General features: G+C 39.3%; 1 protein-coding gene across 5 annotated transcripts in view; it reads right to left on the reverse strand.

Moving 5' to 3' along the window:
* KCNQ1 (potassium voltage-gated channel subfamily Q member 1) overlaps positions 1-16,909 on the reverse strand; it is a 337,169-nt gene that overhangs the window by 91,552 nt on the left and 228,708 nt on the right. For all 5 annotated transcript variants that reach the window (XM_042038606.1, XM_042038608.1, XM_042038607.1 and 2 more), the window contains 3 exons: positions 12,877-12,971; positions 12,139-12,185; positions 11,267-11,328 (listed from right to left, as the gene is read on the reverse strand). In XM_042038606.1, the coding sequence (XP_041894540.1) occupies positions 11,267-11,328; positions 12,139-12,185; positions 12,877-12,971 (204 nt within the window). The remainder of the gene's footprint in view (positions 1-11,266; positions 11,329-12,138; positions 12,186-12,876; positions 12,972-16,909) is intronic.

Here is a 16,909-nt window from a genome sequence, read left to right on the forward strand (position 1 = left end):
TGGGCTCTCTTCATTTACCACAACTAATCATGACCAAAAAAACCCCACTCCAAACCACCAACAAAAATAGTTCTCATTTTGCTTCAGGTCTGGTGTGATATTCTTTAACTGTTTTTTTACTGAAACTACATAGCCAGCACACAGAAAACAAAATGAAGGTGACCTTGTTTGTAGGAATCACTGTCCTTTCCATTCTCAAGTGAAGCACCACCAACTGATAATCCTCCTCCTCCCCTTTCTCTCTGCAAAGGAAGTCACTTTCCACTGAATTCTTTTCTAGCTACCACGAGGTTCATAAATTCCTCCGCACAGAGATTCAGAAGGCTGGGATTCAAAACCAGCTTTGTCAACTGCTGTCTTAGAGCAGCTTTTGAATGACCCATCCATTGTGAGCATTGTGTCAAGCCAGCTACAGTCAAAAGTATGCTGCAAAGGCAGCTGGGCCAATGCTGCCCATGCTAAATCCAGAAACAGCTGGATGTTTGCAGAGCATCATGCCCACACCAATAAGCCACACGTGGATGCAGTGCCACCCAAATGCTGCTAGATGGATCCCTAGGCCCCAGGCCAATGTGCCTGCAGGGCGTTGTGCTGTAATGAACTCTGGGCTGTAGCAGAAACCACAGCTCTTTTGCATCAGTGAAAAGGCACTGCGTTCCTCCCACTCACTTCTGATACCAAAATTCTCCTGAGAGATTATGGTGAAATCTCTGTGGGACTGGCTGGTTGACCTCAAAGCTTGGCCAAAATTCCCTTCTGTAATGTGGAGCAAACACAGAGGCAGAGGATCTGTGATTGTGGCTCAGCCAGTCTCTTTTTGAGAAGAAGCAAAACTTCCCTTGCCCATTTCCTTTCTAAGGTGCTCTGCTGTAAAACTCCTCTGGTTGAAGCTCTCTAGAAGCTTGGGACAGAAGCAGAATAAAGGCTTTCTTCAGTACCCTGACAACCCCAGCATGCCATCACTGACACTCATGGCACAACTGGAAAGTTTCCAGACAACTTCAGCTATGATGAAGCAAGGACCCCATCTCCATTCAAGTTAACATTTTGAATATATTTTACTCTTGGGGTTTTTGTTTTGACTGCCTCATTTGGCAGGATTATCCTACATGATAGTCAAGCCAAGTCAGATGTCTCTGTTGCCAGCATTAACTAGAGTGGCACAACTGATGCTCACACATCCCTCTACCCTGGGACGGATAAGCTATGATAACCAGAGACAAAGAACTGTCTGAAGAATCTGCCCAAAGTGCAAGTGAACAGGAGGAAAATCATACACAAGTGGTGGCCGCACCATGAAATGATAAAGCAGAAAAAGGACAGCCGAGGCAGGGCAAAGAGCCAAAGCACACTGGGATTGGCAGACATGTACAAACACAGACAGAGATGTAGATGTAGCTCCTGTTGTCAACATATATTTTTATAGGCATAATTTTAGAATACTTAACAAGGCCATACACATTTTCGGTTTGGAAACACAATCTATTTGTTCACTCTTTTTCTATGGCCGGACAAAGGGCAGTATTTATTAGGTGAAGTGTCTGACAAAGCCTTTAGTGCTGTTAATCACACCAGCTTCCTTGATATATTAAGGCTATTAAGACTTAACTAGATAAAGATGCACATGTTAGTAAGTGAATCACCTTCTATCTGTCTAATGGAAACCAAGTGTTGATTTAAGTGGAGTCATCTGTTTAAAAAGGAGAGAGAAAGAAATTGAAATAAACCCAAGATTAACAGATGTCACAGAAGGGTCAATGACGAGCAATGTTGGATCCAAGACTTTTAAAATAGAAACTTACATGAATGTTTGAACTCACTTGAATATTTCTCTCTGCTTGACTGTGAAAATACAGCATTTAATATAATTTGTTTATCTTTCAAAATTACATGCATAATTATCTACATGTATGACAGTTTTTGTGTCATGTAAGCAAGTTTAGTCCTCTCCTAGGTTCCCGGGCTACAAAATGATGTTAGTAGATTAATTTCTAGATGATTTAAAATGCACTGTCTAAAATAGACCCAGTACATTTATATTGGCTGGGTTGGTGTGGTTTATGTGTTTATATATGCTGTTCTCAAGTACTGGATGGTTTTAGTATTAATGGGCTATGATTATGTTGAACCCTGCACTGGCCAATATAACTATTCAGAACTAGAGGGGCGTTTAAACACAACAACAAAAAGGAATGCTGATTTGTGGTTAAGTCCCAGACATGGCTTAAGTTGAATTCCTGGCTGTGCCACAGATGCCACTGTGATACCTCAGGCAAGTCACTTCCTGCACGTTAGCTGTAAAAGCTAAACCTTCCCTTCTCTAAGCTAAAGCTAAGTTCCCTTCTCTATTTTGTGTGGTTAACCTGTCAGAGCAGGAGCTTTCATGCCATGATGGAAATAACAAAGCTGCCACAGAGGTGCATCCAAAGGGAAGCAGCCAATCAGACTGTTACACCCATGGCATACAAGGTCAATCACACTGTGCCGGGTGGGGCTGCTGGATGGAGCCACCAAGTGGAGCATCACTTAGTTTGGGACAGAAAGAGAGCCTGTGACATGGATTCACAGCCCTGTGCTAACTGCTGAAACAGTGGTATACTTTGAAAACATGTAAGATGATGTTGTAATCATATTTGCTCTAGATTTTTATAGATTTCTTTTTTCTCATGCAAATCTTAACTTTCTTGTTGAAAGGTGAGTTGTAGTTTTGGGACAACCCCAGTGGATAGGACACAAGAACAGAGAAGGATCTGAGAAAACTGTATTTGCCATTTTGGTTTCCTGAGCCCTAGGAGTGGTAGGTATATTTTGAACCATGTGTTCATATTCTACTTTCATTGACTGCCTGTTTTCCTTCTTATCTTCCCTCTGACTCCCATAGCTCTAAGTAGGAGTCAGAGAGCAAAGACTTCTTCTCCTATTTCTCTTTCTGGTCCAGTTTTGGTGTGCAATTTTTAGCTGAGGGTGGGGAGGGGTGGGGGGGAACAGGAGGACCAGATAAGGTATCAGAAGGTATGGACATTGTGTAAGAAAGGGAGTATACCTCCCTTTACTCTTCCAAGAGCTGAATAGATTCCAACTCTGAAAAGACTGCAGCCTGAATAGAGTCCTTTCAGCTCCATCCACTTCTCCTCCCTAATACTCAACTGCAAATGAAAATAAAGTATTTTAATTCCAGCGAGATCACTCTAAAAACAGACCTTTGACAAGGAAAAATTTCAACTTTGTTGCATCTAATTTCAGTAAAGGTTCATCCCAGTGTATCAAACCCAAAACTTGCCATTTATGTTGGGCTGTTTTTTGGTTGCTCATCTGCAACACCACCCACCCACCCCCAGAAAAAAAAAAAAAAAAAAAAGGCAGAGATTATCTTATGGTCATTTCTTTTCCTTTAACCTATAAGAAAGACAAATAAAAGTTGTCTGTGCAGCATGCTGTGCACACGTGTTGTTCACTTAAATCCCTTTTCTCTGATCCGCTCTACAGGGCATTTAGTCCATACAACTGTTCCACATTCTCCCTCAGCATATGCACCATGCATTTCCATTCCACATCAAATGTAAACAGTCTCTGCACAAGAATGATGGAGGCTAAGTTTCAAATCTTGCTTGGGTTTATCTCTGAATGCCAGACAAAACAGGCTTTATGTGGTTTGATAAAAGATCGAGTCATCCCCATTTGCAGATCTTACATCCACTTGCATACCTACTCAAATATAAACACCGCCAGCAGATCCCCAAACCAGCAACTAATCTGAAGATTGTTTAAAAGATTGTTAACTAGTAAGGCATTATTTAATTCCTCCAATCCCCCCCACTCCCCAATTTCCTAGATTTTATAGGATATATTGCATGTTAGCTGAAAGTCCTCTGGGATTTCTGCTCTTAATAAGCAAGCAGACATCTGTGTGGATCATAAGCACACACCCACTGCCAGTGTTTTTATATATATGTATACATATATATATATATATATGTAACACTTTGAATTGTAGATAGAGAGATATATATGTGTATATATATGTAACACTTTGAATTTGTAAAGGTTTACACTCTGCCCTCAGCATTATGATTCCCAACTGCTGTCTGCATCCACAAGCACTAGAAATTTGCAGTAAAATCTATCACAACTCACTTAAACAGGAATTCTTCTCTTCAGGAGCATTTTTTTTGCCTTTTTACTTTCCATAAAATCTGTAGAGGAGTATCACAGACGACTCATGCAAATGAGTCACCAGAGCTTAATTAGTCATTGCTTTTGAGTACTAGCGTAGCCACTGGATGCTAGCGTGAACTACCCTCAGCCAGTCTTCTTGAGAATAAAGATCATATTTTGTATCACTTCATTTTTCAGTGCTGAAGAAGTGTACACTCTCATTTCCTGTAAATAAGCCAATGAGCTGCAGTATTCTCACTATCTGTGGATTTATGTTCAATACTAGCTTTTTTTTTTTTTTGATGTAATCCCATTTACTCTGATCCAAGAGCTGACACTTCAGAAACAGACCACAAAACACCACAAGTGCTTGTAACACTGCTCTGTAGGCCAGGCAACTATACCTAAGCTACTGTACCTAGGAACTCTCCTACAGGTTATAGATAGCACTTAACATAGTATATATTAAACCATTTCAAAATTTATGCAAAAATTGGTTGGCAGCAATAGGATCTAATGATATTCAAACAGATAAAATTAGTGCTAACAAATGGATGCAGGTGAAGGCCACTCCAAAGACCTTGCAGTCCTCAAGGTATGGCTCTGCCAACACTCCCATGGAGGTTCTCTAGACAGGCACAGGGGGCTGCTTACATGGCCTTTGTAAACAGATCAGATCCAAGGCACGGCACAGCAGTGTTCCATGAGGCTGTGTGGGTGACCAAATTCAATAGCAAGCAGATGTGTATAAAGCCTAGCATAAAACAGGTATATTGAACAAGACCTAAGTTTCTCTGCCCCAGTTACCTTGCTTCTAGTGCAAGGCTTGTAGCAGAGTCTCAAGAAAAAAGTGTAAGAAAGTACATATGCATAAAATCATGGTTTTCCTTTTTTTTTTTTTTTACCAACTCATCGCTGACTACTGTTTAAAGTACTTGCTAAACTGGAGTTTACATACAGACATCCTGTTTAATAACCCTCTAGTGAGCCTTTCTCCATGGCTTCGCCTAATCTCTCTCTCAGTTTGTTTCTAGTCTAGCTATACTGAAGCTTCTGGCAGCAGTGAATCCAACAAGTAATTATTTTTTGTTTTCATTTTTCACTCTGTATGCCTGATAATTTTATTTTGCTGTAGCTGGCAAGATGGGAAGTATAGGACACTGGACACAGAAATCTGTCGTTTTTTATTGTTTACCTACTGAAATATTATCAGATTGGTGAGAGAGAAGCTATTAAAACTGTAAGGCTGCCTAACGACCCAGATTGTTGAAGGACGTGCTTAGTTGTAGTCCAATTTACAGAAAATGGGCATCCTCCATCACAAAGTTCAGCACGGAAATTGCTTCCGTATGCTTGTACTTCGGCATCTGGAAAAAGACTAAGGATTAAATTAATAGGCATACTTAATCTTCCATATGCCTCAATATTCCTCCACATCCCCCAGGTTATTACTTCTGCATTACTGCAAGAACTACATACAAGATGAGTAACTGCTTGGTGGTGTTTGTTATGATTTTTATTGATTTCACATATCTTTTAAAATTTCCAGCCAAACCCACAGCTTTTACACAGAACCCACAGTTCTGTTTCTCAGTATTGGGAAGGCAAATCCTCACAGACCTACTGCAGAAGCTGCCAGTATTCAACACCTGAAATTCCTAATGCATGTTCAGCCTGCAAAGTGCTGAATATTTTCATGCCAGACACTTTCTAAAGCCATCTCTCCAAGTGATGGTTTCAACCCTGCTTTCCAGCACTGGCCAGACTGTGGGGTTCTTTTTCAGTCTTTTACCATCAATATCTATTTAAATAAATTCAATTAATCAATTTATATCCAATTAAAAATAAAGCTGAAATGTGCAACAAGGGCATCATCAGTCAAGGGCTTTTCTGAAGTTTTCACTAATTGCTCTGCTACCCTAGGAAGCACAGTAACTGTTCCCAGGCTACAGAATGACACTAAAAACAGAAGAAAAATCCGCCAAGGTTTGATCCTGTGTTAGATAATGCAGTTGTTTCACATGAAACTGGAAAACTGGCCACACATGAAGAATTATTTTTGGTGAACAAGCTGTCAACATGAAACTGGTATTTTTGAACTCGGGAAGATGTAGATGAGATAACACTTTTCTAAGTAAAAGGTTAAACTATCGAATGTGTGCTGGTAGGATTGTAAATATGGAGCATCAAAGAATGAGACAGAAATAGGTACAGATCTGTATTTTCATTTATGACAGAAATGCGATCATAAAAGTAACATATCCATGGTGCTGAGCAAGAGTATGTCACAACAACCAAAAGAAGAAGTTCTCTCAAAGGCACACAACTTTAATAAATCTTAATACTTCTGCCTACCACAATAAGGGAAAGCTAAAATGTTGGCTTCTCAGGTCAAAGGAATGACCTGCCACCTTCAACGGCCTCTGCAGCATGTCCTAAACTTTTCTGCATTGGATGGGCTGGGAGTTCATTATTAGAAATGGCATGATTACAATTTGCCTTATGATACAATAAAATAGCAGATTTATTCACATTACAGTGAGATTCCTCTGCAATGTATAGCTCAAGTTCATATATTTTTAAGGAAATCAGTAAGATAAATGAATCAGATATGAAACCTTTTGCAATAGGGAACTGTTAGTTGACTAGAAAGCAAGAGTGGAAAAGAGCAAGAATCAAGTCAGAAACTGGACCTAGACTTATCAATGGTCATTCTGTTCATTGGAACTGTTTTCAACACGGTTCCAGTCAAACTGCTTTCTAACACATGTGTGGGCAACATAAATGCTCTGGTGAAACAATTACAGAAAATTATTTAGCTAGAAGAAAATGTCATACCATATATATAAATGTTGTAAGATACAGTCTTTATCATTTTTGAAAGCCAACTCAAAGAAGCCTTTGCATTTATTTCTCTTTAAAAGTTACATAGTTGGCACTCACTGCAAAAAATATGTCCTATATTTATCATATCCTTACAATTTAACTGACCTCTATATGTTTAGCATTCACAGACATGGTAGATGGAAGACAGAAAACCAAATCAGCATAACCAGAACTGAAAAGGCCTGTGAGAAGTACACTGCCTTCCAGCTTTGGTTTCCAAGATCAGTTCATATTTCCACTAGTCAACTCAACAAGCACAGCAGCACCTATTTTAGGTTAGGTGTTTTCATGTAAAAGATCTGTTTTTAATTGATTTTAAAAGTGGTGCTATCTGCTTTCCAAGTAAATCTGACAAAATTCAGTGATCTCTATGTTGCTCTCTGGGTTAGTATTGGTTAGAAAATAAGGGTTCACCTTCTCAGCTGTAAGCATGCAAAATGTGTGTAAGTCTGTATAAGTAATTAATACTGTCTTGCAAAACTGTTTGATTCACATTAAAAGGTGTCACATGTCTCACTACCACATATTTTCTGTACAAATAGAAATCTCCATTTAAATCTCTACAGTTCAAAATTTAGCAACAGGCAGCATAACTCCCAAAGTTTTATGTAACTGAAAAAGACTATTATAAGATTTTAGTTATGACCTTGGCAATCCTGATATTACTACTGTACTTACCATCAGATACAGGACCAATCCTGAGTATATAAGAAGGGATGCCCAGAAAACTGCTTTGGATTGCTATAAACGTTCTTAAAAGGCAAACTTTAAAGTGTTGAAATCATTGCAGAACGTTAAGTCCTAATTTTAAAATAACAGAAAGAGAGCATAATGTCTACTGCTCAGAATGGTTTTTAACATTTTTTTGTAAATCTGGGTTGTGCTATTCTGCTCTGGGAGGTCCACAGGCAGGACCTACAGACATCTGGGGCAGTCTGGTTTGTAGGGACAACAGGAAGAGTCCAGGGACTGGCCACTTTTAGGCTTCACTGCATAGTCTAGATGGTTTTGTGCAGTGCCCATATTTAAGTCTGAATTTCCTTAGCGCAGCCAAGCAGAAAGCCTGGTTGATTACTTGAGAAGTGCAAACTGCGCCTGTTATAGCTAAATTAATGGTTGGCAAAAAGCTGAAAAAGAACAGATTAATGTGAAAATTAAAAAGCTAGCATTGCAGTCATTTATAGCCAAGCTGAAGTTAGTGCAGCGAAAAGAAAATAGGAGGGCAGGACACAGAATTTCCCAAGTGCACTGTGGGCTTGCTCCTGGCTGGAGCTGCTGGGCACACCCAGCATTAAGCCCCTGGCAGGCAGCACTTGCGGTGTGAGGATGAGGAGTGCCGTGTGAGGAGGAAGGGCACTGTGCACACACAGCTGGGCCCATGTGGAAAAACTGTTTTTGATTTTGAGCTTGGTAGCAAGCCAGCTGTGGCCAGGTTCCTTGAGGGGAGGCTGAATAGTCACTCACAGATGTTTCAAGGATAAAAAGAGAAGGCTAGTCACCGCAAATAAATTGATTTGCTGCTGTAATCCTGCTCAACAACATTCCCTGAGGTATCTACATGCACACTCTGGGACCATTGGCACTTGGCAGGGTGTGTGAGCCCCGCCTGGGTGCTGCACTCCTGCTGTTACATTCCCGCTGGACCACAGCTGGCTGAGTGGGCTGTGGGCAGCCCCCTGCACCCAGCATGGCAAGACACCTTTAGGAGAGCACAGCATTTGCCACCCTCAGCTTGGTAAGCAACAGAGAACAATGCAAAGTCAAAATACGCTGTGATTACATGTTGGATCGTGGTTTCTTTTCACGAAGGCCTCTCAGGCTGTGCAGTTTCTAGTTACATTCACAAAACCACCTTTTCAGTGTCTTGCCAAAATTACAACATTCAGCAGGAAGGAATCTGCAGGAAGGTTCTTGCAAGTGTGATTCATCCCTTTGGCTTCTTCATGTTAGGAAACAACCTTTAGGTTCAGGATCACAAACTGCGTAAATCACAAGGTCAAAGTTTCTCTCAGTGCACAAGATGAACAGACTACAGGACTCTCCCTTAAATGAGCATGTTCCTAAGTTTACAGAAGGAAACACAACATTTTGCTGATGTCAATACTTGAAAATTCAGGCTTTTGCCATGAAGAACCATAATTCCTCCTCTGACTTACAGGAGATTTTTCAATTGCACAAGAGGTGTTTAGATGCTGACACTAGCCTGCAGCACTGAAAATCTCTCCTCCTGAAGTCCAAGACTGAAAACTAATTCACAAACCAAATGAGATGAAACTGTTTAAAATATTTTGTCACCTTAAAAACCATCTAATATCCTTAATACAGTGCTTTGCTCAGGAAGGATTTAACTGTACGTTGAAAGCATACCAAGCAACATGTACTTTATGGGAAAGAGAGGGCCAATCTCTGAGAGCAAAAACACCAAAAAATTAGCTTTGGCCACCATCTACAGCTGCAGCAAAAATGTGATTCTAGTGTTGCCAGTGTGTTTTTATGTTAACCACTGTTTGCTGAGTCCAACTGAAATCCTCTATTTTTAGCCTTTCAGCTACTTTCAGATAAAATTCCTGCAGATAGGACTAGCTGTATAGGGCAGATAACATACAGCTCTGAAACCACAGATGACCTCATGCAACTGCAAAGAAAGAAGGGTCTGTTACTTAAAACAAGGCTAAAATTTAACCCAGCTATACTAAAATTATACAGGGAGTGTTTTACAGTCCCATTACAAGACATAAAAACCCAGTCACTATAAATTCACGGTGTACTTATTTGTAAGGATGTAAAAAAGAGTAATTAATAACCCCCAAACAGCTTATCTCTGAGCCTGTACAACACCAAGGCTTTCCCAGGCTCGCTGGAGATTTTACAAATAGCACTGAGAAGCTGCTTTAGCTGCCATTTGAGAATTATTTGTCCACACTGAAAAGTCATTGCTCTTTGTCACAAGTCACAAGACATTTTCTAGTGTTCCACACTTTTAGTTGACATTATGGAGAGAAAATAAATAAACGTAATCCAAACTTTCTGGAAAGGGCTTCCATGTGTAAGAACACATATTAACCACAGATGTGAGGGAGCACTGCACAGTGATTCTTTTTTGTGCTAAATGCACTCTACCTTCCTCTCTTCTACTTCAGTCTCCCTGTGTGTCCCCCCATATACCAAAAGAAACCCGTTTCCCTTAAAACACAGTTATTTCCAGGAGACTGCAGTCCTGAGTACTATCATTCAAGTTTATGGAAGTATTTAAGGAGGAATATGTAAGAAACGGGCACATCAATACAGATCAGGGTGCTAGTTTGTAACCCTTGGGATGTATTGATCACACCTCTTTTAGTTTGCAAAGTATTTGCTGGATGTTTCTTCAGAACAAAACCTTCATAAGGTTACCACATTTTCCAGTAGTGGAAGAAACACTCTGAAAGCTCTTTTCCTCAGGAAAAAGCTTCAATCCTTAATAACGAAAGAACAGGTCAGATATATGATTGAAATAATCTTCAAGAAAAGAAATGCTTTCACTCCCTCACCAAATCACTCTAAGAGATCAGTAAAAGATTCAAACTGTTATTCTTAACTCCTCCTTTCTTTCTTAAATACCAGCATAGGCAAACCTGTATTTTTTAACAATGACACAACCTCTACCTGTCATCTATTTTTTCAAGCATAGCTAGCATTGAAATAAAGAGTTACAAAGCACTTAACTGTTAATTTGGGATTATAGAACAAGTCTGATTTTTTTGGATTCACATCACTTGGAAGGAGAAACTCCATTTATCATAAGGAATGAAAACCAGGATGGAACAAGGTTTGCTATCTCCCTCTCTGAGGAATTGTAGGTGGACTTATGTAAACAACAGAGCAACGATCAAAGGCAAATCTTAGGCACCATAATATGCTGAGGTATTAAAGGAACAGAGCCTTTTATCTGTTGGGGAGGAAGGAAGTAAAGCATTGAGATATAGGTAATATATACAATTAAAAATAAAAAACCCCAAGCAAGTCTCAAAAGAGACTGAAATCAATTAAATTCCGGTTCTTTTTTTATTCTGTTAAAATGATGAGAACCAAAAACGCAATCTGCGACAAAACTTACGCTCCATCACCTGGAAAAGCCAGGCATTCAACTCCCTTTTAAGTTGAATTTTCCTTCACATCCTATGAAACAAGCACTGTTTGGTCACAAACCATGTCCTCATTCACTGCCTGTTCAACTGAGGCTTACCTTGTCCTCCACTCTGTTCAGCCTGGCACCAATCGTGTTATTTCCTCGATCTTTGCTTTTCTCTGTGGAACAAGAAACATTTTCAAATTAATATATGGTGGTATAACAAAATAGCAGCAAACCACAACAGGGTGTGTTTAACTAGCCCACCAACACCATGTAACTGAACACCCTTACCAGGCTGATAGATCCATTCCTTAGAAGTAGTTTTTTGTTTCTTTTAATAGTCCTGGCCCACACCAGGGCTTTTAATAGCCCTGAGTTTAGGGCATTTTTAATCTTAGTTTTATGCTTTAACCATGGAAAGCAAAAATGTTCCCAATTAAGTTAATGTTTTAATTGCCACTTAAAAACAATCTGCCAGTATGCAAAGGACTCTACAGACAACTTGAATAACACATTTGGTAACATTTTATCTTTTTTTCCCCACTATAAAACATATAGAAAGATGAATTTTCAGATGACATAAACAGAGAGTTTTCATTAGCCACACTTGTCACAAACTTAGTGCTTTGTGCTCCTTTTCCAGCCTCTTTTCAAAGCTATCAAAGATCTATGTGAATATTACCAATTTCACAGGAACTCTGCAATCTTACCACACCAATTTATTGAAAATATGGTGAGTCTCAGAAAGACTAGGGCCAACATTTTGAAAAATTCAGTGAAAGTTGGTGCTTTAAGAATCTAAATAACAACAACCCTCATTTAAAAGTGTTGATGACTAGATATTATTGGCAATGCTTAATCTTCAGAGCACAACCAGTTGGCACTGTTTAAAAATTTGGCAATAAAATGAAGTATTTTAACAAGTATTTTCCATTAATTATACATTCATCAGATTGGTTTTAGACACATCGTTTGCATTAACTTACCTGAGACAGAGATAAAAAGAGATGGCTTTCCTATGGACTGGTCCAACCTATAAAACAAAAAGAAAACATTTTTGTTTTTTATCAGTCTGAACCAGCCTCTTCACTCTCCTTAGTTGAAGCAGGGAGGCCTCTTCACAAACAAACAAAGTGAAGTTCAGACAATTCTGGTTTGTCCTGTAAGTGAAGCAGTTGCTTTATTGAGAGTAGCTCAAGAGTAGCTTGAAATTAAAAGTATAGTAACAAAATGGGATTTGACTTAGATTGCTCTGTAGCTTCTTTAAGCACTGCAAAGTTTTACCATGCCCATCACTTTTCCACATGATCAGCATTGATTTGTCTTTTCCTTGTTCTTCTGCAGCTTTCTTGTTGCATCTGTCATCTCTTAGTTTGCTCTTACGTGCAATTCTACCAGAGCAGGTGAGAGTATTGCACTCTCCAGGTATGACACAGCCCCTAACATATAGGGATTGCAGTCTATAGTCACAGCTAGCAGGGACTGAGGTAATACATGTAAGTCCCAATCATCAGATTTTTAAGCTTTTTTGCCTTTTCCTCCCTGTGTGAAAAAGAAACTTTACACAAATGCCATTTCATATTCCCTAACTTTGCACAGTCCTGCCAATATGGCACCTTTACCCCTGTCAGTTTTTTATCTGTAGACCCCAATCACTGCCCAATTTACAAACATCCTTCTGCTGCTGTTTGCAGGTACACCAAGGCTGGGCTTCACTGATGTACCTCCTCTGTAGCTCCTTGATTCGCACCATCAGGTTGAGGTGGCCCTGGGAATATTGCTCAATAACATCTCGGACATCATAGGGCTTTCTGGCTTGCTGTAAAGTAAGAGACAAAAAACATGCCTTTTAGTCAAAAGGATGGAGGAATGGTCAGTGGCGATGGAGATGTTTTTGAAGAGTAAACAGTAAGTTCTTTTAACACTGTGTAAACATATGAGTTATTTTGATTGTTGCCATGATCACACATTTTTGGTGGAATAATTCTGACAGTTCTCATTTCATCCACTTTTTTCTTACTGCAGGTCTGTATGCCTTTCAAGAGATAATCCACTGAACTTGAGCTCAAAAGAGCTTGGAGCCAAAAATGTTTATCTGGCACTTTGCTCAGCAGTCTGTGCACACTCTAGTTTTTTCTAGAAGTAAGGTTCATATTCCTTGGCCACTGAAAAATAAAGAGGTCGTGCACATGCACAAACCCCTGTTCTCAGTCAGCAGTTGGGGTTCACAGTTCAGGTCTTACCATGGGAAGTTAAAACACAGTCCTAAATGAAGGTGCATGACTGATTTCCTCTTCCTGAAAGACTGGCTGAGCTTTCAAAACTGCTGGGAAACACTGGTGCAAGAAATGCCCTGTGTCTGTAATTTGCACCTCATATATGGAAAAGACTTAATTTGACCTATTAGTAATAAAACAAGTTTTGTGTAGTATTAAAGGCAATAGTATCAACCTATAAACACCAAGACTAACTGCAAAGCAAGTGAATGAACGTGTTGAAGGGCAGCAACAAATTTAAGATACCTTTAATATAGAGTCCAATCCATGCCAGAACTGGGGTTCCCAGCACAGAAAAGACATGGACCTGTTAGAATGAGACCAGAGGAGGCCACAAAGATGATCAGAGGGCTGGAGCACCTCTGCTATAGACAGGCTGAGAGAGTTCTGTTGTTCAGCCCGGAGAAGAGAAGGCTCCAGGGAGACCTCACTGAGGCCTTTCAGTATTTGAAGAGGGCTTTTAAAAAAGATGGGGACACATTTTTTACAAGGGCCTGTAGTGATAGGAGAAAGGGGAAATGGCTTCAAGCTGAAAGAGGGCAGGTTTAGATTAAATATTAGGAAGAAATTCTTTAGTGAAGGTGGTGAGACACTTAAACAGGTTGCCCAGAGAAAGTGTGGATGCTCCATCCCTGGAAACATTCAAGGTGAGGTTGGGAGGGGCCCTGAGCAACCTGATTGGGTGAAGATGTCCTTGCTCATGGCAGGGGCTTTGCACTAGATGGCCTTTAACAGTCCGTCCCAACCCAAACTATTCTATGATTTCTGACTCATTCATTATGCTGTTTATAGAAACTCCACAGATAATTTTCAAGGTTTTGTAAAACCCTTGGTAATGCTGAGTTACAACTTCTCCTTTCTTGCACCTTTTGAGAACAAGGAAAAGAGTTTTCAGTGGTAGCTTCGATGACACCAGAACTTGGATCCCTTTTGAAGTCTCAGAAGTATTTTGTCACCTGTAGTTCAAAAGCAGATGTCTCTGCACTGCTTTATCTTATTTCCCAAACTTCAGGATTTCCTTTATTCCATGCCATAAATACCTTTTTTTTCTAAGCCAAAGGAAAGTGAGATACAATACAAAAAACAGTGGTATCTTTATGCAGTACTCTGCACCTGCCTGGGAAGTAGCACCCACATTTCAGGAATAACATCGCTTCATCAAACAAATTACATTTCAGTCTCCCAGATTCCCCAAGTGAACTGCAAGCCTTGGGTGAATGTGAGATACTCTCTAGTGGAAGGCTGAGCAGGACTGGGAATTGCTTCATCTAACCAAGAACCACAGAAGAATTTCCAAGCATCCCAACTGCTTACACACACAAAAACCATAACTGACATCCACAAGGAAAGAAATATGAATCAGCCATGGCACAAGCCCATAAATCTTTCCATGGACTAGTACTGTAAACATGGTGACATTAAGAAAAAAAAAGAATTCTTGGATTCTTTCTGTTCTATAAATAAGGGAAGATGTTCAGTGAGAATAAAGATGCAGAGCTTTCCCTTGCCACCCTCATGCTCTGCCACGGGAGCCTGACAGTAGTGTAGGTATTTCCCTGCCTGTTTTTCATTTACAGGGTTGTTTCTTTCTCTTTAAAACAAGAACTGAAAACCTAGAGTAAATAGAATTTATGAATGAAGACAAATTTCTAAGTATGACTGGGTATTTAATAGTCAGTACTGATTTTTCTGTAACTACTTGATATTGAAAGCTGATCTTCCATGAGAAAATACTCTTGATGTTGACCATATCATAATTTTTTAAAAAGAAAAAAACCCTGCAGCAGGCAACAAATGAGTATGGAAAAGACAAAAGCAGAAGCCAGTCCCACAGCTTTCCTTAACTGCTTCTCTTCCTTACTTTTAGTCCTCTGCTAATTAACCAAAGCTCATGGCAAAACTCTTAAATAAGTTAAAATTTCCCCCATCATAAATGAAAGTTTGTAAAAGGTACAAAAGCCAATGCCAAATATTAAATGTACACCGCTGGCTGTGGCTGTTGTTGTTCCCTAGTAACTGCATGGGCAGGGAGGCAGACCTGGGAAAGGGAGAGGGGAATCCAGGAAAGGGGAATTTCCGGGAAATGGAACCAAGTAACAGTCAAATAAAAAGGATAGAACACCCCGTGAAGCACAGGGCACTGAAATACATAATTTAGTAGAGCGCAGTGCAGAGATTAGAAAAGATTACACACACAATTCATATGAATCATGTAATATGATGAACTACAAGACTAGAAATGCAAGATTTTCCAGGGAAATTGTAACAAATCAGGCAACAGTTACGTCAGCAGTAGAACTGCAACCTGTATTTTTAATTTATGTTACATATAAAATATTTGCCATGGTAAAAATCAAGCCACAAGTTAAAAAGCTATTTTAGAAGGAAATTAACTTACTCAATTGGAAGAATTTACATGGAAAGAAAATCTTTAAAGTTTTCAAAATGAAAATGGGAAATCAGAACAAATTCCTGGTCTTTGTGTATCACAGTTGTATCCATGTACGTAAGTTTTAAGACTTCTAGAAACTTTCATGTTCAGAAAACAAAGGTTATTTACTCATTAATCAGTAAGATAACCAAGTATAGTGATTTTCTTTCTGAAATTCAGTTGTAGTATTAGATTTTGTCAAAAACATCTGCTTTATAACTAATACATGAAATTCTTTTTTGGTAGGTAGGGTGAATGAAGTCTAGAAAAGCATTCATTTTTAAGTCTGCTTTCCCTATAATCTACAAAATCCTTCCTTAACCACAAGTCATTCACCTTCACTGATGCACAGGACTTGTGCTGAATGTGATCTTTTGTACAGAATTTGAAACAGTCCTACAGACTTTACGAGAACATAAACGCATCCATAAAAAAGGTATTAATTCTTTATAATATTGTGCTGGGTTCATGGTTATACATGGGCATCATCATAAGGGCTATATTTAAACCTGGACTTTGAAACACAGCCTAAATTTCTCTCCTTCTTTTTAAAGAGGAAATGATACTTCACAAAGACTTGCTTTTCATGTCCTTTGAAAATCTCTGTATCCCTGTTTAGCTTTTCTTTATTTGTTTTATTTATTTATTTATTTTTAAACAGGAAAGCTTTGCTTTCTAACTGGCTTTTGTCCTTCTGATGCCATCACCCCCTGTTATTAGCTGAGCTCTTTAAAAAATATATCTAGTCAAATTTAGGCCTACAGGTGTGTCCTGCAAACAGCTGGTATAGTTTAAGAACCATGCTGGGTTCATGCTGGGACCTATTTTGCAAAATTTTCCTCTTCCTCTCCTTCTTCCTATGCTGCCCTACTCAAAAGCTTCACAGGCACCTCTAAAAAATACTCCTGTAAAGTGCCGTCCTTCCTCAGTGTTCCAGCTAATTTTAAGCATGAATAGCCCAGAGCACTTCAGATAAAATTTGGTTGTGGGTTTGTTCTGGTTTTTTTTCAATAGTTACAGAAAGAAAATATCTGAATTTTCTTTTTTTTT

The sequence above is a fragment of the Corvus kubaryi genome, unplaced genomic scaffold, assembly GCF_017639235.1.
Source record: "Corvus kubaryi isolate FWS band 111438036 unplaced genomic scaffold, C.kubaryi_AGA036_p1.0 37392, whole genome shotgun sequence".
In the NCBI taxonomy this organism is placed as follows: Eukaryota; Metazoa; Chordata; class Aves; order Passeriformes; family Corvidae; genus Corvus; species Corvus kubaryi.